Source organism: Cuculus canorus, chromosome 5 (genome assembly GCF_017976375.1).
Source record: "Cuculus canorus isolate bCucCan1 chromosome 5, bCucCan1.pri, whole genome shotgun sequence".
Taxonomy (NCBI): domain Eukaryota; kingdom Metazoa; phylum Chordata; class Aves; order Cuculiformes; family Cuculidae; genus Cuculus; species Cuculus canorus.
Genome location: NC_071405.1, coordinates 66202364 through 66220796, shown reverse-complemented (window position 1 = coordinate 66220796; position 18433 = coordinate 66202364). Strand labels below are relative to the sequence as shown.

At 37.7% G+C, this 18433-nt stretch overlaps 1 protein-coding gene across 3 annotated transcripts in view; it reads left to right on the top strand.

The window, feature by feature from the left end:
• SLC25A21 (solute carrier family 25 member 21) overlaps positions 1 to 18433 on the top strand; it is a 235418-nt gene that overhangs the window by 197392 nt on the left and 19593 nt on the right. For all 3 annotated transcript variants that reach the window (XM_054068393.1, XM_054068391.1, XM_054068392.1), the window contains exons 4-6: positions 8424 to 8490; positions 15200 to 15259; positions 18271 to 18378. In XM_054068393.1, the coding sequence (XP_053924368.1) occupies positions 8424 to 8490; positions 15200 to 15259; positions 18271 to 18378 (235 nt within the window). The remainder of the gene's footprint in view (positions 1 to 8423; positions 8491 to 15199; positions 15260 to 18270; positions 18379 to 18433) is intronic.

Sequence of the window (18433 nt, the reverse complement as noted above, 5' to 3'; positions counted from 1 at the left end):
CATGTTTTGTTAAAAGCTCACTGACACTTGTAGGCTTTTCAGCATTTTGAATTTATAGCAAAACACAACCCGCAGAAGAACCTACTGTGTTGTGTATCAACGTTGATAGCTTTAGATGCCTTACTTGGATCATTGCCTCAAGGAGCCCAGCGCTCCAGATGACTTTAGGACCTGTTCCTTCAATACCAGCTACAATTACAGCAGAAACCATTTCAATTAGAGCTTTCTGCCCATCCTTGCCTTGCAAGTCTGCTTGTACCACAGACTTCCTCAGCTTCCACAGGAGTTTGCTGGGCACAGGTCTGCATGGAAACTGCAGTTCTGACTGCTTGTCACCCCAGTTAAAATAACGTAAATGCGTTCTTACGTCCTGGCTGGTTGTGCTGTGTGTAGAGAAGGCTTTCACGTGTCTCTAAATCAACTCTGGAGGATACTAGGCAATCATTTTGTCATGCCTAGTGAAATGTTGTTTATACTGCCTTTATAATCCTCTCAATGCTGAACAAGGAAATAGCATTGGTTCCAAATTGTAGTTATGCTTACAGTGTGAGATCATGGCAAATCATACTGCTGCCGAAATGCAAGGATAACCTCTGGGTAATCTGGCTGAGTTCTAAGTGCTTAGAGCTGGTTACTGAGCAAGCCTCGTGGCTTGCAAGAAAAATGGTTTCTCTTCTGCAAATTCGGAAAAAATCTAGAAGAAAAGCAACTTTGACCCAAATTTACTTTCTTTTTGACATATTGATGGTTACAAAGGTATTATTATTATTTTATGTAAAAAAATGCAGAAAGCTTTGGACAAAAAATTATGCTGTCTGCTCTAAAATAGTTTGTGTAGCATTACTTGGATTGCTACATGAAACGCTTTGTTCATTTGTGAAGTAAAAGACTCTGCATGCTTTTAAAAGTAAGTTGAGAGAAAGGGTTCGTTTGTTTTGTTTATTCAGTGCTGGAGTGGCAAAATTTCTTTTCTGCAGAAGAATTCAAGTTGAGAAGGATGATGGATCAGAAGAGTATATTGAGAAAAAGAAAACATTTCAAAAGAGATGTTCGAGTTAAACCTGCTGAGGCAGGTTTGCTGCTCAAAGAACACGTTGCAAGGGTTTTTTTAAAAATAAATAATCCAGTAGAAACTGCCACATCACTGAGACACAGACTCTACCACTTTCTTGAAAAAAAAAAGAAACCCTGCAAGGTTTCTTCACAAATGTGTATGAGGACAAGGAGACTACTGACAGGTGGGGCATGGCTACATGGCTACAATTAGATTGCTGAATAATAATTGCACTAGTAATTAAGGCAGCTACTTCTGCATGATTCTTCCTTTCACACATTTGTCTTGCCTCTTGATCTGGTCTCAAAAAGTATTTATGTATCTCTGCATCACAATCTTGTAGCAGGTTTTTCATCAGTAGTTATACTAAAGTATATCACTGTTGTAAAACCTTGCAAAATGTGTTTCTAATTGCTTAACGGCCAGCTTTGGTTGGAATCCTTTAGGAAATATTTGGTAAGCCTTCTTCATTTCTCAGTCATTGAATCCTACCTCGCCTGTCCTTTTGTCTTTGAGAAACTCAGAGTGAAGGGCAGTCATCTGTCCTTTGGGGCGTTTTTCCAGCATCCGTGGTAGTCAGTGTCTAACTCAGATCTTCTTCTGACAGAGGTTTTCTTAAGTAGTGTAACCTGGACTGGAGTGAGCTGGTGGGAACAAAGGGTTGGAGTTGGGTTTCATACACTCCTCTGTCCCTGTGCCCATGGACAGTACCTGTAACTGCAAGAAATTTATCCGCTTTTTTGAGGAATAATTTTCTAGCTCCCAAATACAAGTCACCTTCCCTGAAGGTGTTTAAAGGATGGGTGGATGAGGTGCTGAGGGGCATAGTTTAGGGATTGATAGGAATGGTTGGACTTGATCCAGTAGGTCCTTTCCAACCTAGTGATTCTATGATTCTATAATTCTACGTAAAATTCTGTGTAATAACTTTTTTAGTGAAAAAATCTGTTCATGGCTTCCCTTATAATGATTAGCACCTTCTGAGTGAACAGAGGCTTGAGACAGAATTTGCTTTCAGTGACACACAGAGATATTTTGTCTGTCTTCGGGCAGGTAGTTGCCATTTATGTGAATTTCCTCACAAATCTGTGGCATGATATCTCTCACTCCGATGGTGTGTCTATGTACAACTGTCTGCCAGATGGAAATTTAAGTCCCAGTGTGTATATGTACTCATGGTGCCATTCACTACCTAAGTAGAGCTACAAATTCTGCACACTTTGATCTCCGTGTGTATGACTGTTGCTCTCTACTGGTGCAACCATCAACAGTATTAGTGTTACAAAATCTCAAATCCGTTATGATTTCCTGCTAAAGATACTGTAGAGAGAGTAAGCAAAATACCCCAAAGGTCAAGGTGCTAGAAATGGAATCAAATTAATTTTTATGTGCATGGTTTTAATTATTTATGTGCATATATTTTTAATTATATCCTATTCTTTTTAATGTTAAAAATGTGCTGTCTTGATATTTTTGGAGAAATGGAATAAAATATATAAGATTTTTAGTTTAGTAAAAGCACTATAAAACTACTACTGGCTTAGTTTTACTTTAGACTTCAGAAGATTGATGTATTTATTAATCCAAGTCATTGCAGACAAAATTTTGCACCTGCGGTTATGGTTGCCTGCAGTTCAGTTCAGTTTAAGTACCTACATCACTGATTGCATCTATAAATTAAAAACATCTAAGTAACCTAAATCACAAGCACAAATAATTGCAGGTGCAAAACTCATACAAACACAAAATGATGTCTGAAAGCTGGTCTTCTAAATCTTATTGTAAGTTATTCACTGTATCGTGAACCTCGAGTCCTCTTGGGAGAGTCACTAATCTGTATAATGACACTGAAAGCCTCTTGAATCTCATATTTAGTTGGCAGATGGGAAAGAATATGTGCAGTCATATAACTCCCTAGGGATTACACATGTGGATTTCGAAGATTATAACTTATTCCAATGAAGGCCTAACATTAACTTGCAATCAAAATTTCCTTCCTGAGCCACATTTTTTCTGATGAAATTAAAGCAACTTAATGTCACATTTGTTATGAAGTCACAACCAATCTGAGTAGGATGCACTACCCAGGCAAGCACAGAAGTTTGGCTAATCCCACGATTTTTCATTTAATGAATCATTAATTTTTCATTTAGTTTAACACAGAGCAATGCAGTCAATCTTTTTCCAGAAAACATTTTTCCAGTTGTCCTCTCTAGGATTTTTTTTTTCTAAATGCAAAGCTACAGAAGTCTATTTTTTCACTGGTATCAAAATTAAGAATGAATAATTTTCTTGCATTCTTTACCTTCAATAGACATAGGTGTGGAGCTGCTTTAAAACAGGGACTGCTTCCTGTCGTACCAGTTACAGCAGTATTGTTAGCAGAAGGGGAAAAAAACAACACTTAAATTCTCTTCTAGTGTTTGAACAACTAAACCTCCTACTGAACAAATGAAGCATTCTGCCAGTTCTGACAATCCAAAATGCAGTGAAGAATTTTTCTGTTCAGAAGCTCTAGGCAAAGCTGTTTTGGCATGTCTGTAGCTTGTTCCTGTTGCAAACAAAGGGGCAGCTAGAGGGAAAGTCTTTGGGGGGAGAAAAGCCTGTCAGAGATGCAAAATTAGACATGTAGACCTATTCTACAGTCCAGCTGGTGATTATAAGCAGGCAATTTTATGAAAGACTAGACCAGCTGCCAGCGATAATAATGCTGCCATTTGCTCTGATTTTTGACAGGAATTATATCAAACAGACCATCTTAAAGCTTCTCAGAAGCATAGGCAAAATTGGTATTTTGTTCAGTGCCCGTGGGGGCCAGACCACAAGAGACGTGTGAAGAAGGAACAGGCAAAGTGCTTAGGGACATGGTTTAGGGAGTATTAGGAATGGTTGGACTCGATGATCCAGTGGGTCCTTTCCAATCTAGTGATTCTATGATTCTATGAAAGGTGCCAAAGAGCCCTGTAGAGTAAGTGTTGCCGCTCCTGCTGCCGGACTGGGAGCAAGAGGGGTACACCAGCAGTCCCCATCCATCCAGGGAGCCTCATTCCTCCCTCAGCCGCAGCAGTCGGAGCAACACACAGGTCCCTGCCATTGGAATGGGAAGTGGCAGAGGTGTAAGCATATCTAAATTTTCAAAAATCCCATTTAATGTAGTCCACCTGACTCTGTTACTCAAGCAGTACACAGTAGCGTGTCCCACCTAACTAATTCATTTATTAGAATCCTTGGAGAAAAAAGCCAGAACGAAGCAGGATTTTCTACACACAGGGAACTGTTGAGGCTGTGTTGTGCGTTAGAATCCGAGGCTCCAACTTCACCTTCCTAGAATTTTCTTAGGTTTATAGCAAAACACAAAAAGCATAATCTAAGACAAAGCTAAACCCTCATTTGAATAGAGAGAAATTTTAACAAAGATTTCTTTTCTTTTACTTTCACTTTTAGTGCACAAGGCGCAGGAAAGGCAGGAGAAAATTTCATCTTTCCCCCTTATGGGGGATTTATATTTAGGTGTGTCCTGTAACATATATATTCAGAGTGCAGACGAGAAAGCCAAAAATTAGCAAGGATTTTGATGAAGAGTTTGAGGTGATTAAAAGTCATGGAAGAAAGACTCATTTCTCAGTAAGAATAACAAAGTCATATGGATGTTGCTTCATAATAACTCCATAATCTGACCCACATGCAGTAAATATGGCGATGACTGTCATTTTGAATAAATGAGGTAAATTGATGTTGATTATTAATCCATTTCTTGGCCAATCTGATTGTTTTTGAGCCAGATCCTCCACTGTTTAGTCTTTTCCTGAAGTATTTTAAGAGTACCTTTCACTGACAGTCTCTTCGTTTGTAACCAATTACTTTTCATACTCTGTGTTACCTTAACCTATTTGATGGATTTCTTTTATGAGTTCTTCTCCTGACTGCCATGACTTTTCAAATCTCATGGAGAGTGGCCTGGCAACCACATCTGCCAATCCCCTCCGGACTCTGGGATGCATCTCATCAGGTCCCATAGACTTATATATGTTCAGGTTCTTCAGGTGTTGACAAACCTGATCCTCCTCTACTGTGGGAGGGGGTTTACCCCCCTGGTCACCATCTTGCTGTCTCATGACCCAGGAGGGGTGAGGAGAGCAGTTATCGATGACAACTGGGGCAAAAAAAGTTTTTAAGTACCTCAGCATAATGGCTATATTGAAATAATTTTGCCCTGTTTTCAATTGTTTTGCTTTGCATTAGTAATAAATTCACAACATGCGGCATACCAAGAAATGAAAAAATACCTTTTTCCTGGTATACGTGAAACTCTAAGCAAATTGTATTACACTTATACTTTCTTCCTCTTTTCGAACACCAACTGTGTCTTAAAAATTTCTTCCTTTTGTTGTAATAAAAAATTTTGTAAAATCACACATTTGTTTAGTGTAACTGACATGGTCATGAAACCCAGGTCTTTTTTTATTTATACTTGGGATAATGTAGAGGTAATGAAAGCAGAATTGAACCTAAGAGTTTTTTGTTTCAATTACAAAACAATGTGGGTAAGAGACTTGGATTTGACAGCAACAGAAGAAAGGGAATATTGTGTTCATGCCTTCAATCAGCTTTATTAGATCCTTAAAGGGAAAATTATGTGAAAGACAGAGGAAGAAAACAACAAACTAAGCAAATCCCAATTCCAGTATAATTTGGAGAAAATAACTGATTTAGATTGGTCATCTTGCCAGGGTGAATGACTCAAGGCTTCCAAACAAGAAATGGAAACCAGAAGGATAGCAAAAGCCTGAAAGAACAAATTGAGAAGATATGATTGACTGTAATGTTTCAAAATCAGCTGTTGCAAAGATGAGTTTGGGCTGTTGCCCAGAATACAATTGAATGGTGATGTTCATTTAGACCCTTTATGCTAAAACAAAATAAGATGTAGCTGTGTTTCTGGTAGAAATTTTCTTGTTCTTTCCAGTGTCTCTAACTAGGGATATGATGTCACATCCTCTCTATTCTATCAAACGCTGCAGTGATTGCTGCTGCTGTTCCATAATTTTTCTGAAGAACGGTTTTCTGAAGGAAGGTCTGAATCCAGGTGATAATAACTTTCAAATGTGAAATGTCATCACCATTCACTAGTTGACTTTGAAAAATTTTATACACCGTGTACAAGTAGGCTAACTCAGTCTTATTGCCCAAGGAAAACGGGAGTATAAGATTGCTGTGTGTATGTACTCACTGACTGACAGAGCCATTCAAATTTTTGTTACTATTGTGCTATCTAAAAAAAAAAATAAAAAATAAAAAAAAAATTAAAGAGCTCATTCTGCAAAGTTTTCAAATATTTTATCTTTAATGGTCAAGATTTGTAAAGCATTAATTGGAAAAGTTGAGGGAAACTGCTTGTCCTCCATCTCGGGCACAGAAGGTTCTAAAGGAGACTATGCTTTATGCAAAAAAACAGTCTGTTGACAATACGCAGTGATGAGACGGGATTGTCTTCGACTTCCTCCTTTCCTTTATTCCTTTCGTCTCATTGGCCATACTTGTGAGCCATTTTTCTGTTTCTATTTCAAATGAGGAAGATAAAAAGAAACCAAACCGCAGTTCATAATTAAATACTGAACTATTTCTTACCATGTTTACTGAATTACATATTGCATATATGGATGTATATCCTCAAAGTTTTCCTGTGTTTTTAGATTTCTAAACTTAATGTGTTCCATAGGAATAGACCTTAACTCTTTCCTGCCTGTTTTTCATGATGACTTTTGCCTCTACAGAGGAGAGGAGGAGTAAAGCGGTGAAGCCCAGTTGTAGATCCCATAAAATTGTAGGGGTTTGCAGAGCCATGGGTATAGTTGCTCTGTGGATTCTCCTGGTTTGCAATAAAGATTCCTCCAGCAGAAAACCCTCAGCCCTGACCTTACAGCTGCAATAAGCAGATCAGCTTGGCGTGACATGCACAGTGATGTCCTTGCCCAGCTCTCTCTGTGGCTGAAGAGGGCTTTAAACTTAGAACCACGAGGGAGGGAGAGAGTTACTGCGGTTCTGAAGAAGCAATGGGTAAGCTGACAAGCAAAGCGCTTGGGATGATGTCAATCATAAGGAACAAAATACGAATAAAACAGTGCTTAAGTGGCGCTGCCTCAAGCATTTGCATGTAAACAAAGAAGTCTCTGAAGTTCCTGTGCGCGGAGACATGGGGCATAGAGACAAGGAATTAAAAATCTCTGTGCAGCTGCAGGGTACTCGTTGGGAACCCAGTGATGCAGTGGACATCTTGCTCGCCTGGAGTGCTGCAACACAGGGATGCAGACTCTTTAGGAAGGACAGGCCAGGAAGACAAGAAGGAGGAAGTGCCGTTTATGGGAGAGAGCAGCTGGAATGCATGAAGTTCTGCATAAGGGTGAATGATAACGGTTTATGGGTAAGGATTAAAGAGCTGGTGACTTTTCTCGTGGGGACTTCAACCATCTTGATACCTCCTGGAGGGGCAACATAGCGGGGAATAAGCAATCCAGGAGGTTACTGAAGAGAATTAGTGATAACTTCTTACACAAGTGAAAGAGGAGCCAATGAGGAGAGGTGCTCTGCTGGACCTCATACTCACAAATGAGGAAGACCACTTTGAGGATGTGAAGGTTGAAGGGAGCCGAGGTTGTTGTGACTCTGAGATTGTGAAGGTCAAGATCCCGAGAGGAGGGAGCAGGAGCAGGATAAAAAGCAATATCACAACCTTGGATTTCATGAGAACAGACTGTGGCGTTTTCAGAGATTGCTTGGAAAAGTCACATAATATAAGGCTCTGAAGCTAAGAGGAGTCCAAGAAAGTTAGATGGTATGCAAGGATCACCTCCACTCAAGAGAAGTCCATCCCAACACACAGGAAGTCAGGCAAAAATGCCAAGGGCCACTAAGATGATTAAAAGACCAGAGCATCTTTAATAGGCTGAAAGAGCTGGGACTGTTCTGCCTGTAGAAAAGAAGGCTCAGGGGTGACCTCATCAGTGTGCACCAATACCTAAAGGAAGAGTGCAAAGAGGACAGAGCCAGGCTCTTTTCACTCGTGCCCAGTGACGGGATCAGAGGTAATGGACACAAACTGAAACACAAGGAAGTCTGGCTGAACATCAGGAAGTACTCTTTTACTGTGAGGGTGACTGAGCACTGGCACAGGTTGACAAGAGAGATTGTGGAATCTCCATCCTTGGAGATATGACAAGTAGAAAGTAAGCAGAGTGTCATTATTTGTCTGTATGTTTGTAAATGCTGAAGGTTTAGTTGCTTTACTCAAAAGTGAAAATAGAATTGGCAATATGGTAATGATATGTTGTTTGTCTGTATGAAAATTATATCTTTTTTTTTTCTTCAATAGATTGCTTGGCTTCTACAAAGGAATTTTTCCTCCCATCTTGGCTGAGACACCCAAAAGGGCAGTGAAGGTAAAACTCCCATTCTTCTTTTAAAAATATGAGTAGGGACAGTGGCAGCTGTAAACCACTTTATTTCTCCCCCACTGATTAACACTAGAATCTTAAACCTATTTGTCTTATTAATCCTTTGATTTTTAGTAGGAGAAAACTTTCCTGTTGATAGCGTAATAAAAACTATGCCTGATTAAGAGATGTAGGATAAGGTTCTTAAATGCTAGGCTATTTTTGATCTGTATGTCTAATATTACTGAAGAACAAATTGCAATTAGTATATACAATCAAATTTAATAAAATACTTTAAGTGAGAGTTTAGCCTCATAATTACCTCTAGCTTAGAGATTTTTTTACTGAAAATGCCTAGCAACCTGCAAAAGCACTAGAAATAGCTTAATAAATTAACACAAAAAGTCATAGAAGACACTCCTAATAAGTACATACTCAGTAACTTGAATTTGTATATCTGTGGGTTTGAAGTGCTGCCCAGAGTTTTCTTGTGCTCCAAAGAGCACTCAAATAATAGTCTCACTTTTTTACAGATTAAACATAGTAATAGTACAACTCTTCATCGTGCAAAGAATATTTTACTGCAGCTCTCCTGCAGTTGAAATAGATGATACTCCATCAAAGTGATTTGCTGTCGAATGTTGATCTAATTTTCTTTTATTATCTTTTAAGTTCATTTGTGGAGCATTATTCTAGTAACATTCCTAAGCAAAATACATTATTACATCAATATTTTTCAGTTAAGTCGTGCAACCTTTTAAATTAAAACCTAGTAATTAAGCATCTCATCTTAAATTTCTAAATCTGTCAAAGCATCTGTTGTGTTACGAGCAAGAGTTTCTTTGTCTTTTACTTCAGAACTTTGAAGTTTCCCATGGTTGCACCAAATATGTCTAAAAGCAGTTACTACACAGAATGTCTTGATTTTCCTTTCTTTCTTTTTTGGTTCTTTCTAAAAAGGCAGCATATGATTCTTGTCCTTAGTCTGCAATTAATCATTCACATTCCAATTCCTTTACAGTGGAATAATATTTGTATAAAGTGACAGGATGTGACCTTGTAATAGAACCCTAAAGGAGTTCTGGTAATGTCATCTTCTTGTTTGCACTGGCATTTTAGATGCAATTGACATATGTCACCTATCTCAAAATCATTTCATACAACTAAGAAAACTGAATACTTATTTAATAGAGAAGTAGCAGTGAAGAATAGATGGATGGTATTTAGAAGATGCCTAATAACTAATTTGCTTTGGACTCTGATGTCTGAAAATATTGTTAAGCACTGGAACAGGCTGCCCTGGGAAGTGGTGGCATCACCATCCCTAGAGGTATCTAAAAGACATGCAGATGTGGCGCTTAGGGACATGGATTACTGATGGGCTTGGCAGTTTAAAATTTATGGTTGGACTTGATCTTAAAGGTCTTTTCCAATGTAAATGATTCTGTGATTCTGTTTCTCCTGTCTCTCCATTTAATTTCATTTGAAACCGATCCATCTGATGATGCTTTTTAGATTCCAGCGTAGAGTTAGTTAAAATAAAAACCCAGTTTTGATACCTCTTTTACCATCATTCAAAAATCTTGAGTTCCTCTTACTCGAATTGATTAAATTGTCTTAAACCCCACAATATTCAATAAAATTATTGAATCACAGAAAGGTTTAAGTTGGAAGGGATCTAGTAAGCCTCGTGCTGAAAGCAGGGTTGTCTTCATGGTTAGATCATGTTGCTCATACTGTCTGGTCTTCAATGATGGAGTCTGCGCCCTCTCTGTGCTCCTGCTCCAGTGTTTAATTGCTTTCACTGTGAAGAGTTTTGTCTTATATCCAATCCAAACAGCCCTGTTGCAGCTTTTGCCTGTTGTCTCTCATGCTTCTATTGTGGACCTCTGAGAAAGTCTTGACTTTGTCCTTTGTATGACCTTTACATGGTGAAAGACGGGAAATAGATCCCTTAGCCTTTTCATCTCCAGGCTAAACGCACTCAGTTCTCTCAACCTCTTACTGAACATCCTGAGCTCACAGGTCCTTAAATATCTTCCTGGTGCTTCCTTAGTGGCGTGCTTTCTACCCAATTCTTGTGCATTTACGTGAGGCTCGGTACTGTTTCTGCAGCCGTGAGAATCAAGTTTAAATAGTAAACGTTTTTTTAATTAAATATTTTAATTCTTTAATTCTCTACGCTATTCCTTTAAATTTTATGCTGTTTCTAGGACACCAGGAGGACTTCAAGTTACCTGAGACATGATCTATATTCTACACTAAAAGAATTCAGTGACAGAATAAAGCAGGATAGTAATGTCCTTATAAGTACCTGCATCATGAACCAAATCAATATGACGTTTTGTGTGCCGGCACAATTTCTAACATCCGAAGTGGAGTTGTTACCCAAGCTTTGATATGAAGAGAATCCAGCTTGTCTCAAATTTCCTCCAACCTTATTTCAGTATCCCCCCAAGGGAAATGTCGTAACTTCCATTGTCTCACTCTCTACCTTTTATTCTTCTGATAGTTTTCCTCATTTGAACAAGCCCCGAGGTGTCCCCTGTCCACTGCCAAATTGACTAATGAGATTTAGAGGAAGACTATGTCCATCCCTATGGCTTTGAGACATCAGAATCACAAAAGGCAGGGAGGCAATTTCTAGGTTTCAACAGCCTTGGTTTGTGTTTGTAATGAAAATTTCTAGTATAGTATGTTTTATATCTCATAAGTGTATAGAGAATGGACAAGGGAGACTTTGTACTAAGAGGAAATATGCTTGTGCTACTGGTATATTGTATTTATCTGGTGTGGATATTTGCAAATAAAAATAAAGCTACTAAAATGAGATTATTTAGACCCAGTTATTCTGCTAAGTGTTGAAGATGTAGCTTCTCTTTTAGTCAACTATGTTCTCACGTCTGTCTTGCTATTTCTTTTTTTTTTTTGTCTCACTTTATGTCCCTTCTAAAAAGAAAGCTGGTATTTCTGGAAGATGAAAAGTCAAAGTTTATAACTTTATGTTAGATTGAACTTGGAGGAAAGAAGTGATGATGCCAATACAATGGTTAACAGATGAACTTTTGAGGCAAACATTGTTCATGTGTTCCCAGACATCTTGTTTCAGGCATATATTCTTACCTTAGAGTTACTGAGACATCTGGTAAGTACTTTGGCTATTTTCTGTGTAACGAACTAAAATGTATCTTTGCCAGATGGACAATATTCATTATTGTATACAGAAAATCATGTTTTAAATACATGAATTCTGGGTTGGTTTTTGTTTGGTGTTTTGTTTTTTTTTTGTACAAAGCTATTAACTTAATACAATTGTACAGAAAAAGACAAATTATGCTGTATTTTTAAACATATTGGCTAGATGTACATGATATAAATCCATATGATACCACTGATTTTGGCAAAATTGCATGTATGCTATCCACCCTACTACACCCAGCAATATTTATATTGAGTTTTATTACTGTTGATTTGTTTTCTTTAAAAGATTATGTACAGCATAGTTAGTATTAAGTAGTTATTTTATTTATGACTCTGGGAAGCCGTTGATTTTTTAAGGTAACATTTTTAAGACCGAACAATTTCTAGGCAATGTATTTCTGCCTTTATTACAACCACTTTACAGATTTGTACCACTATGGAAAACATTAAGGAATACCAGAAATTCCATTAAAGGTTAGGAGGGTAACAATGACTAGAAAGATCCTGGAGAGAGAATAAAGTAAACCTTATCACAATAAGAAATTGATTTAGTTCAGTGAAGTAACACCCACCCACAACTGGCACTTTCTCAGAGATTTCCTCTTACCTATAAAATACCTTCAGTTATCCAAAAATACAGAGCTACAATGCAAGTAATGCTTCTATCTTTTCTGATTTGCAAGGCCAGGACAACAATTTTGAATGTATTTGCAGGATGTTTGCAAGATTAGTGTTCAGTCTGCACACTGTTTGGAGAGCAGTTAAAACCTGGGCCCCCGTCCTGGGACCTTTTCTGCAAAATGAGATAATAATCACTCCAGAAGATAAAAAAAAATACCTATCCACTGGCCTAAAGTATCAGCCCTTTAGTTTTCAGAACTTAACATCCTAATTTTGCGCTATGTAAGCATTTTCCTTTCTGCTTTAAATGTGGCAGCATCATTAACATCCTAACACCTGTTTCTCTGATGGTTTGGGTGTGATTCTAGTGACTTTTCATTTGAAGCAGGTCTTGATTGAAAAATGATATTGACTTTGCCTTAGGACAGAGTTCAAAACAAAATAAAACGATGATATAGTGCTTATTACTTGTGTTTCTGTACACGTGGTTTATGGAAAAGCTGTTTTGTTCTGATAGGTCTGTGGTAACCGAGCCCTTAGGGACTGAGCTTGACTTCCTTGGCTGAGACCCAGCGCAGGTTACACAGACTTTCTGTTTTGTCTGAAAAACTCTATTTGCCTGTGTTTCTTCCAATTCCCACATCTCCGTTGACCTCATTTCCCATTGCCTTGCTCTCACGGTGAAAGAGTTTGATAGGCACATGTGTGGGCAAGTGCTGTGTGGAGGGATCGTGGCCTCACATGGGAGCAAAATGTACAGACTTTCAGAGAATCCCACCTTCATTTGAATCAGCTTCCTTTAAACTAATCAAGTGCTACAGGTCAACTTTGGAAAGCAGCCAGGAAAGTCAGAGGTCCTAGTTATTTACTTTTTCTATGCAGGGATGTGACAGCACTTGCTCGAGGAGATCTCCACCTGTACCGATGCAGTCTTTGTGCAGCTGTGACAGGTTTTTGGAGTTCAGTCCCATAATACTGGACGTGCTGTGTAAAAGCCACTTTCCTTTCGCATGCAAAACCGTGAGTGCATCTTGGACAGATTACAGGATTCACAAATAGGGAGCTGTAGTTACAGGTCTTGTGTTGTTTTATGTGTCAAAATTATGTGGAATAACACCTCCACTATCTTTCGTTTTACGTGGAATTCAGATATCTACTCTTTATAACTCAAAAGATTTTTTGCTGTCCTCATTCCTCGTGCTAGATCATCTTTACTCTCCTCAGGATTGTCTTTTGCGGCATCAATCTGAAGTCCTTTTGCAGTGGCTTCAGCGAAGTATTTGCAGAATGTGAATTTGAAACAATAGTGGTTTGGGGGAGATTTGCTGAACATGGAACCACTGGACTGGAAAGGATCTCCTAGGTCAGCAAGCCCAGCCCCCTGCTGTTCTATGATCTCCTTAATAAACTTACCGAACTCTCCTTTACAAGTGGTTAAGGTTTCCCTGCATTATTCTTGTCGGAAGTTTGTTTCAGGACTCCACTCCTTCAGTTGTAAGAAAGCTTCATCAGCTTTCAAGCCACATTCTATTTATAGAATCATGGAATCATAGAATGATTTGGGTTTGAGTTGGAAGGGACCTTAAAGACCATCTAATTCCAACCCGCTGCCATGGGCAGGGACATCCCACTGGCTCAGGCTGCCCAAGGCCCATCCAACCTGGCCTGGAACACCTCCAGGGATGGGGCAGCCACAGCTTCCCTGGGCAACCTGGGCCAGTGTCTCATCTCACCACTCTCATCTTGAAGAAACTCTTCCTTATGTCTAGTTATGAGTCTTCTTCAGTCTTAAAACATTGTCTAAGTTTTTGTTGTGATCCTGGTATGGTTTTGAATATGCTGTAGTCCAAGCTTATCTTTTTTGAACAAAGGTGTCGAGAATTGTGTGCTGTATTTCAGAGGGCATCTTACCAATAATTTGTAAAAAGTCACAATTCCTCCTTTAGTGTATTCCTTGACTGATGCATCTCATACTTTGTGTCCTCAGACCAGGAAACAGGCAGTGAAAGTCCATCTGCCTATGCCAGTGGGAAGCTTCTTACTGACTTCAGTGCAGTCAGGATATTCTCTACGTTTTTCTTGGAGGAGCAAATTCACTAATTAATTCTGCTTTGATCTTTAGACTATTTCACAAAAGTTATTCTGAAAATTGGTGGATTTTGATGGCAAGAAATTTAAGGCTGCAAAACAAACCATTTACAAATCATTACCTTTTCTGTGTTGGTGCAGGTGAAACTACTTCTTATTTTTTCTTGAAGTTCAAACGCCCAACAGTACAGCTTTCAAAACTCATCCTCTAAGGAACTGAGCAGACAATTGGTGAAGTCTTTATTTTTAAGGAGGAAAAATAAAAAAAAATATGCCTGTTCACAGTAAAAGAATATAAAAATCTATAGACTTTTTATCTTCGAAATCTGCAGTTACATCTCTCTGATGAGAATTAGACTAGTATCTGAGAAATTTGAAAGTGTTTGAAGAATATTCCCTTAAAGGTGTGAGGGTGATTTCCTGGAAGAAATTCTAGTATCTGCTACATTTATACCATTATCTGAATGTTCAATGCTATAGGAAAAGTTCATAAATAAAAAAAAATAAAAGCATAAACTGCGTATTGTAAGTGAACTCTTAGATAAAGCATTACTTTACTTGCATTTCTCTTGCGATTATGCATGATACACTACTAAAATCAGTTCTGAATCCTTGTTGTCTATTATTGCATATCTAACACTGCTACAGAGAGTGAAACAAAAGTGGCTTATGGTTTTTTTGCAGCACTGCACACAACTACTCATGATATGAGGTAGCAAAATTCCTTTGTAATTTGGTTTTACTAATTTGCATAAGTGACTCATAATTTTTTTCAATGCAGTTATAGTCTAACTTTTACTTACAGTTTTTCACCTTCGAACAATACAAGAAGCTTCTAGGATATGCATCACTACCACCAGGATTGGTATGTATGGATACAGAACTTTATGTTTTAATTCGATATGTGTATACGGAGCAGTCCTATCTGTTTCCTCCTATTGAAGGAGCCCAAAATCAAAGGGGCCACTTAAATCAACAGTTCTTCAGAACAGGCTTGAAAACATTGATAAAAGAATTTATCAAAAAGATAATTTCATTAATTTTTATGTCTTCAAAATAATTCTCTGTGATGTCATAACAGTTGTTAACATGGATAGCGACAGTCACCACCATGGAAGAGTCATTGTGCAGCTTGTTATTCTTTATTCTCGCAAAATGACAAAAAAATGTAGAGTATCTTCAGTATTTATTTATTCACGTGATAGTGGTTAGAGACCTCAACCAGGCGTCAAAGTGCTATTCTGCAAGGCACAGTGCAGCGAAAAAATAGTATCGACTTCAGTCTTATTCTAAAGACTTTATAATGGAAACATAAACTATTGATAAGAAACTGCTATCTCATTGGAAATCAATGGCAGAACTCTTTTATACATCAGTGGATTGAGGATTTTGTCTCAAGAACGTAACTGTTTTAAAAACAAAATACAGGACGTACATGTACACAAAAAGGTTTTAATGCTGAAATGTAGCTTATCTACATTTTCTGCATTCTCACATATAGGGCTTAATTCTGCTATCCTTTGGAATAAAAAACTTTTTATAAGAATTACTACTTTTTGTGGTTTAAGTATGTAATAGTAAATATATGTTTTCACAGTAATGGCATAACTACTGTAGAAAATTGATATCTTTATGGATATGCTATAAAGATTTTGGTAATTAATGTTTCCTTGTACTCATCTTGGTAATATTTTTCAGAAAAATCTGGAAGAAGAGTGCACATAATATTATGGGAGTTGTCAGGCAATTTTCCCTGCAAGCATAATGTTTTGTTTAAGGATTATTTTAAACTAGCAAGTTGTTTCTTTCTTGAAAATCTTCAGTAAATTCTCATTCAATGATTCCGCTTTAATCTGTTCATTCCTTCCAGTTTACTTACTTTGGCATGTTTGAAACATCTTTTCTCTATAGCAGTTCCTGCATTTTTCTTATAATTGTCAATGTATCTAAGCATTAAGTAAGAGTAAAAGCGTGAATTATCTGGAAGAGGGTAAATACAACAAACAACAAAATCCTGAATACCTGCGTTATAATTTTCTTGATCAAATTAGTTTCGAATTGGACTTTTGTTTATAGTTTAGGCTCTCAAGAGAGACGTTTATGATTACTGAAAATCATCACATCTTGTCGGAACAAGTAACTCTTCACACTGTGTGAGCCAAAATGACGTCAGAAAAAGAAAAAAATATGCAATTGTTTTATCATTATTTTGGATCTCTTTCAAACAGCATTACTGCCATTTATGTTTGCCTTCCAATGCAGCAACTGAATGGTCATGGAACCGTGTTAATTGGTTTAAAGCAAATTTGCTTCTCTTTTTAATTGTTCCACTGGCCATATAGTAGTTTACAGGATCTCCTATTTTATCTTGGTTTTTTTTCAGTAGACTCTTCTCTCCCTTAGATGTAAATAGAAAAGCTGATACCTATTTTCTGGGAAGTGGAAAGTGTGGAATTTAAGTTCCATAGTACAACATCACTTCTTTGGAAGAAAATATGTTGGAAACTTGTAAACGTGCACTAGCTGACCAAAACTTCCTATGATTCACGTAGCAGATGCAGCAACTATCAGACACCTCTGGCATTTTTAGTGCAATTCTGTTACCTTAGAGGCATTTTTGCCCCTAAGTTACCCGTGGTAGTGAGGGAAAAAGAAGACTGAGGGGGATTCTGGTCCAAGCTAGGCAGAATGCTTCTAGGTGCCTCAGCAGACCTCATGTCAAGACAATATTTACTTTTAAAAGAGAGATGCGTACATTAGCAAGATCTTCCTGCTGGCTTCAGTCTCATGGTTGACGATGAAAGCAGTAAATTATGTTCCCATGTCATTTAGGAAAAATAGATTTGTTGGTAACACAGTGTTCTCCAAAGACAGTAAGGCTGCAGCTTGCCACTACTCTCCTAAATTACCACTCTTCTCTTTCTTGAGCTCTCAAAAGTCCTCGCTGAAATTCCTCTGTATTGAATAAGTTATTTTTCTCGCTATTGTTTTTTTCCTTAACATTGGTTTCCTTGAATTTCAGCAAAACTCGGTGTATTGTAATATGGTCCAGCAACTCTTTCCAGCCCCTAGAAAGTTTGGACATGTTAAATAGAGACAATAAGTGCGTAAAAACAATGACAAAAATCAACCCCTCTGAATTTTCTCAATTGACCTAAATATTTCAGTATTATTTTTCTGTTGGAAACAAATTAAGGTATTTTTAAATGCTGTGCCATGATGGAAATCAAAACAGTGAATATCTCCATTTCCGTGGCTGTAATGTACCATCAGCTTCTATGTAAGTGGGGTTAATTCATTCTTGCAGAGGATGCTGACATTTCCATGTGTGTCACTCATCCCTCTATAAAACTTTTCAGGATTGATATTTTCTTAGGAGGACTTTTCTTCTACTTGTGTAATTCACTTAAGTACTGCAATATTTTAATTTTTTATATTTCTTTTATTTTTTTTAAGTTATTGTGTTACTGTCATATGCTTAATCCTCAATGCAGAGGGGTCTTTTTTTTCCAGTGCTGCATAACTGCATGTATATTTGTGTTTTTATTCAGACTCCACCCAATGATAACATGAGGACATTGTTTTTCCATGTTTTTGTAATAAATTGGTACCATAATTTTTCTTCAAGCTGAAAAGAGAATTCATTGGCAATGCTGTGACATTTTATTTTGTATTTTTTTAATGTGGTTTATGGCTATTGTCGTGTTGTCTTCATGAACTGTCAGCATCTAATCAAGGACTAAAGTTGTTCAGTAATAGAATACTGCTGCAATACTGTAATCTTGCAGTTTGCATTGCGTCATTCGGTTGCATAATCAGATATAAGGGAAATTTTACTCCTTAATTTTTCAGTATTGATTGATTTAACTTTCCTAGGCATTTGCCGTTGCTGGCTTGGGATCTGGGTTGACAGAGGCGGTTGTGGTTAACCCTTTTGAAGTAGTAAAGGTTACCTTACAGACAAATCGGAATGCCTTCACAGAGGTATGACAATTGCTCCATTCTTCTTTTTCTGCTTTATTAGGCATAACACACTTGA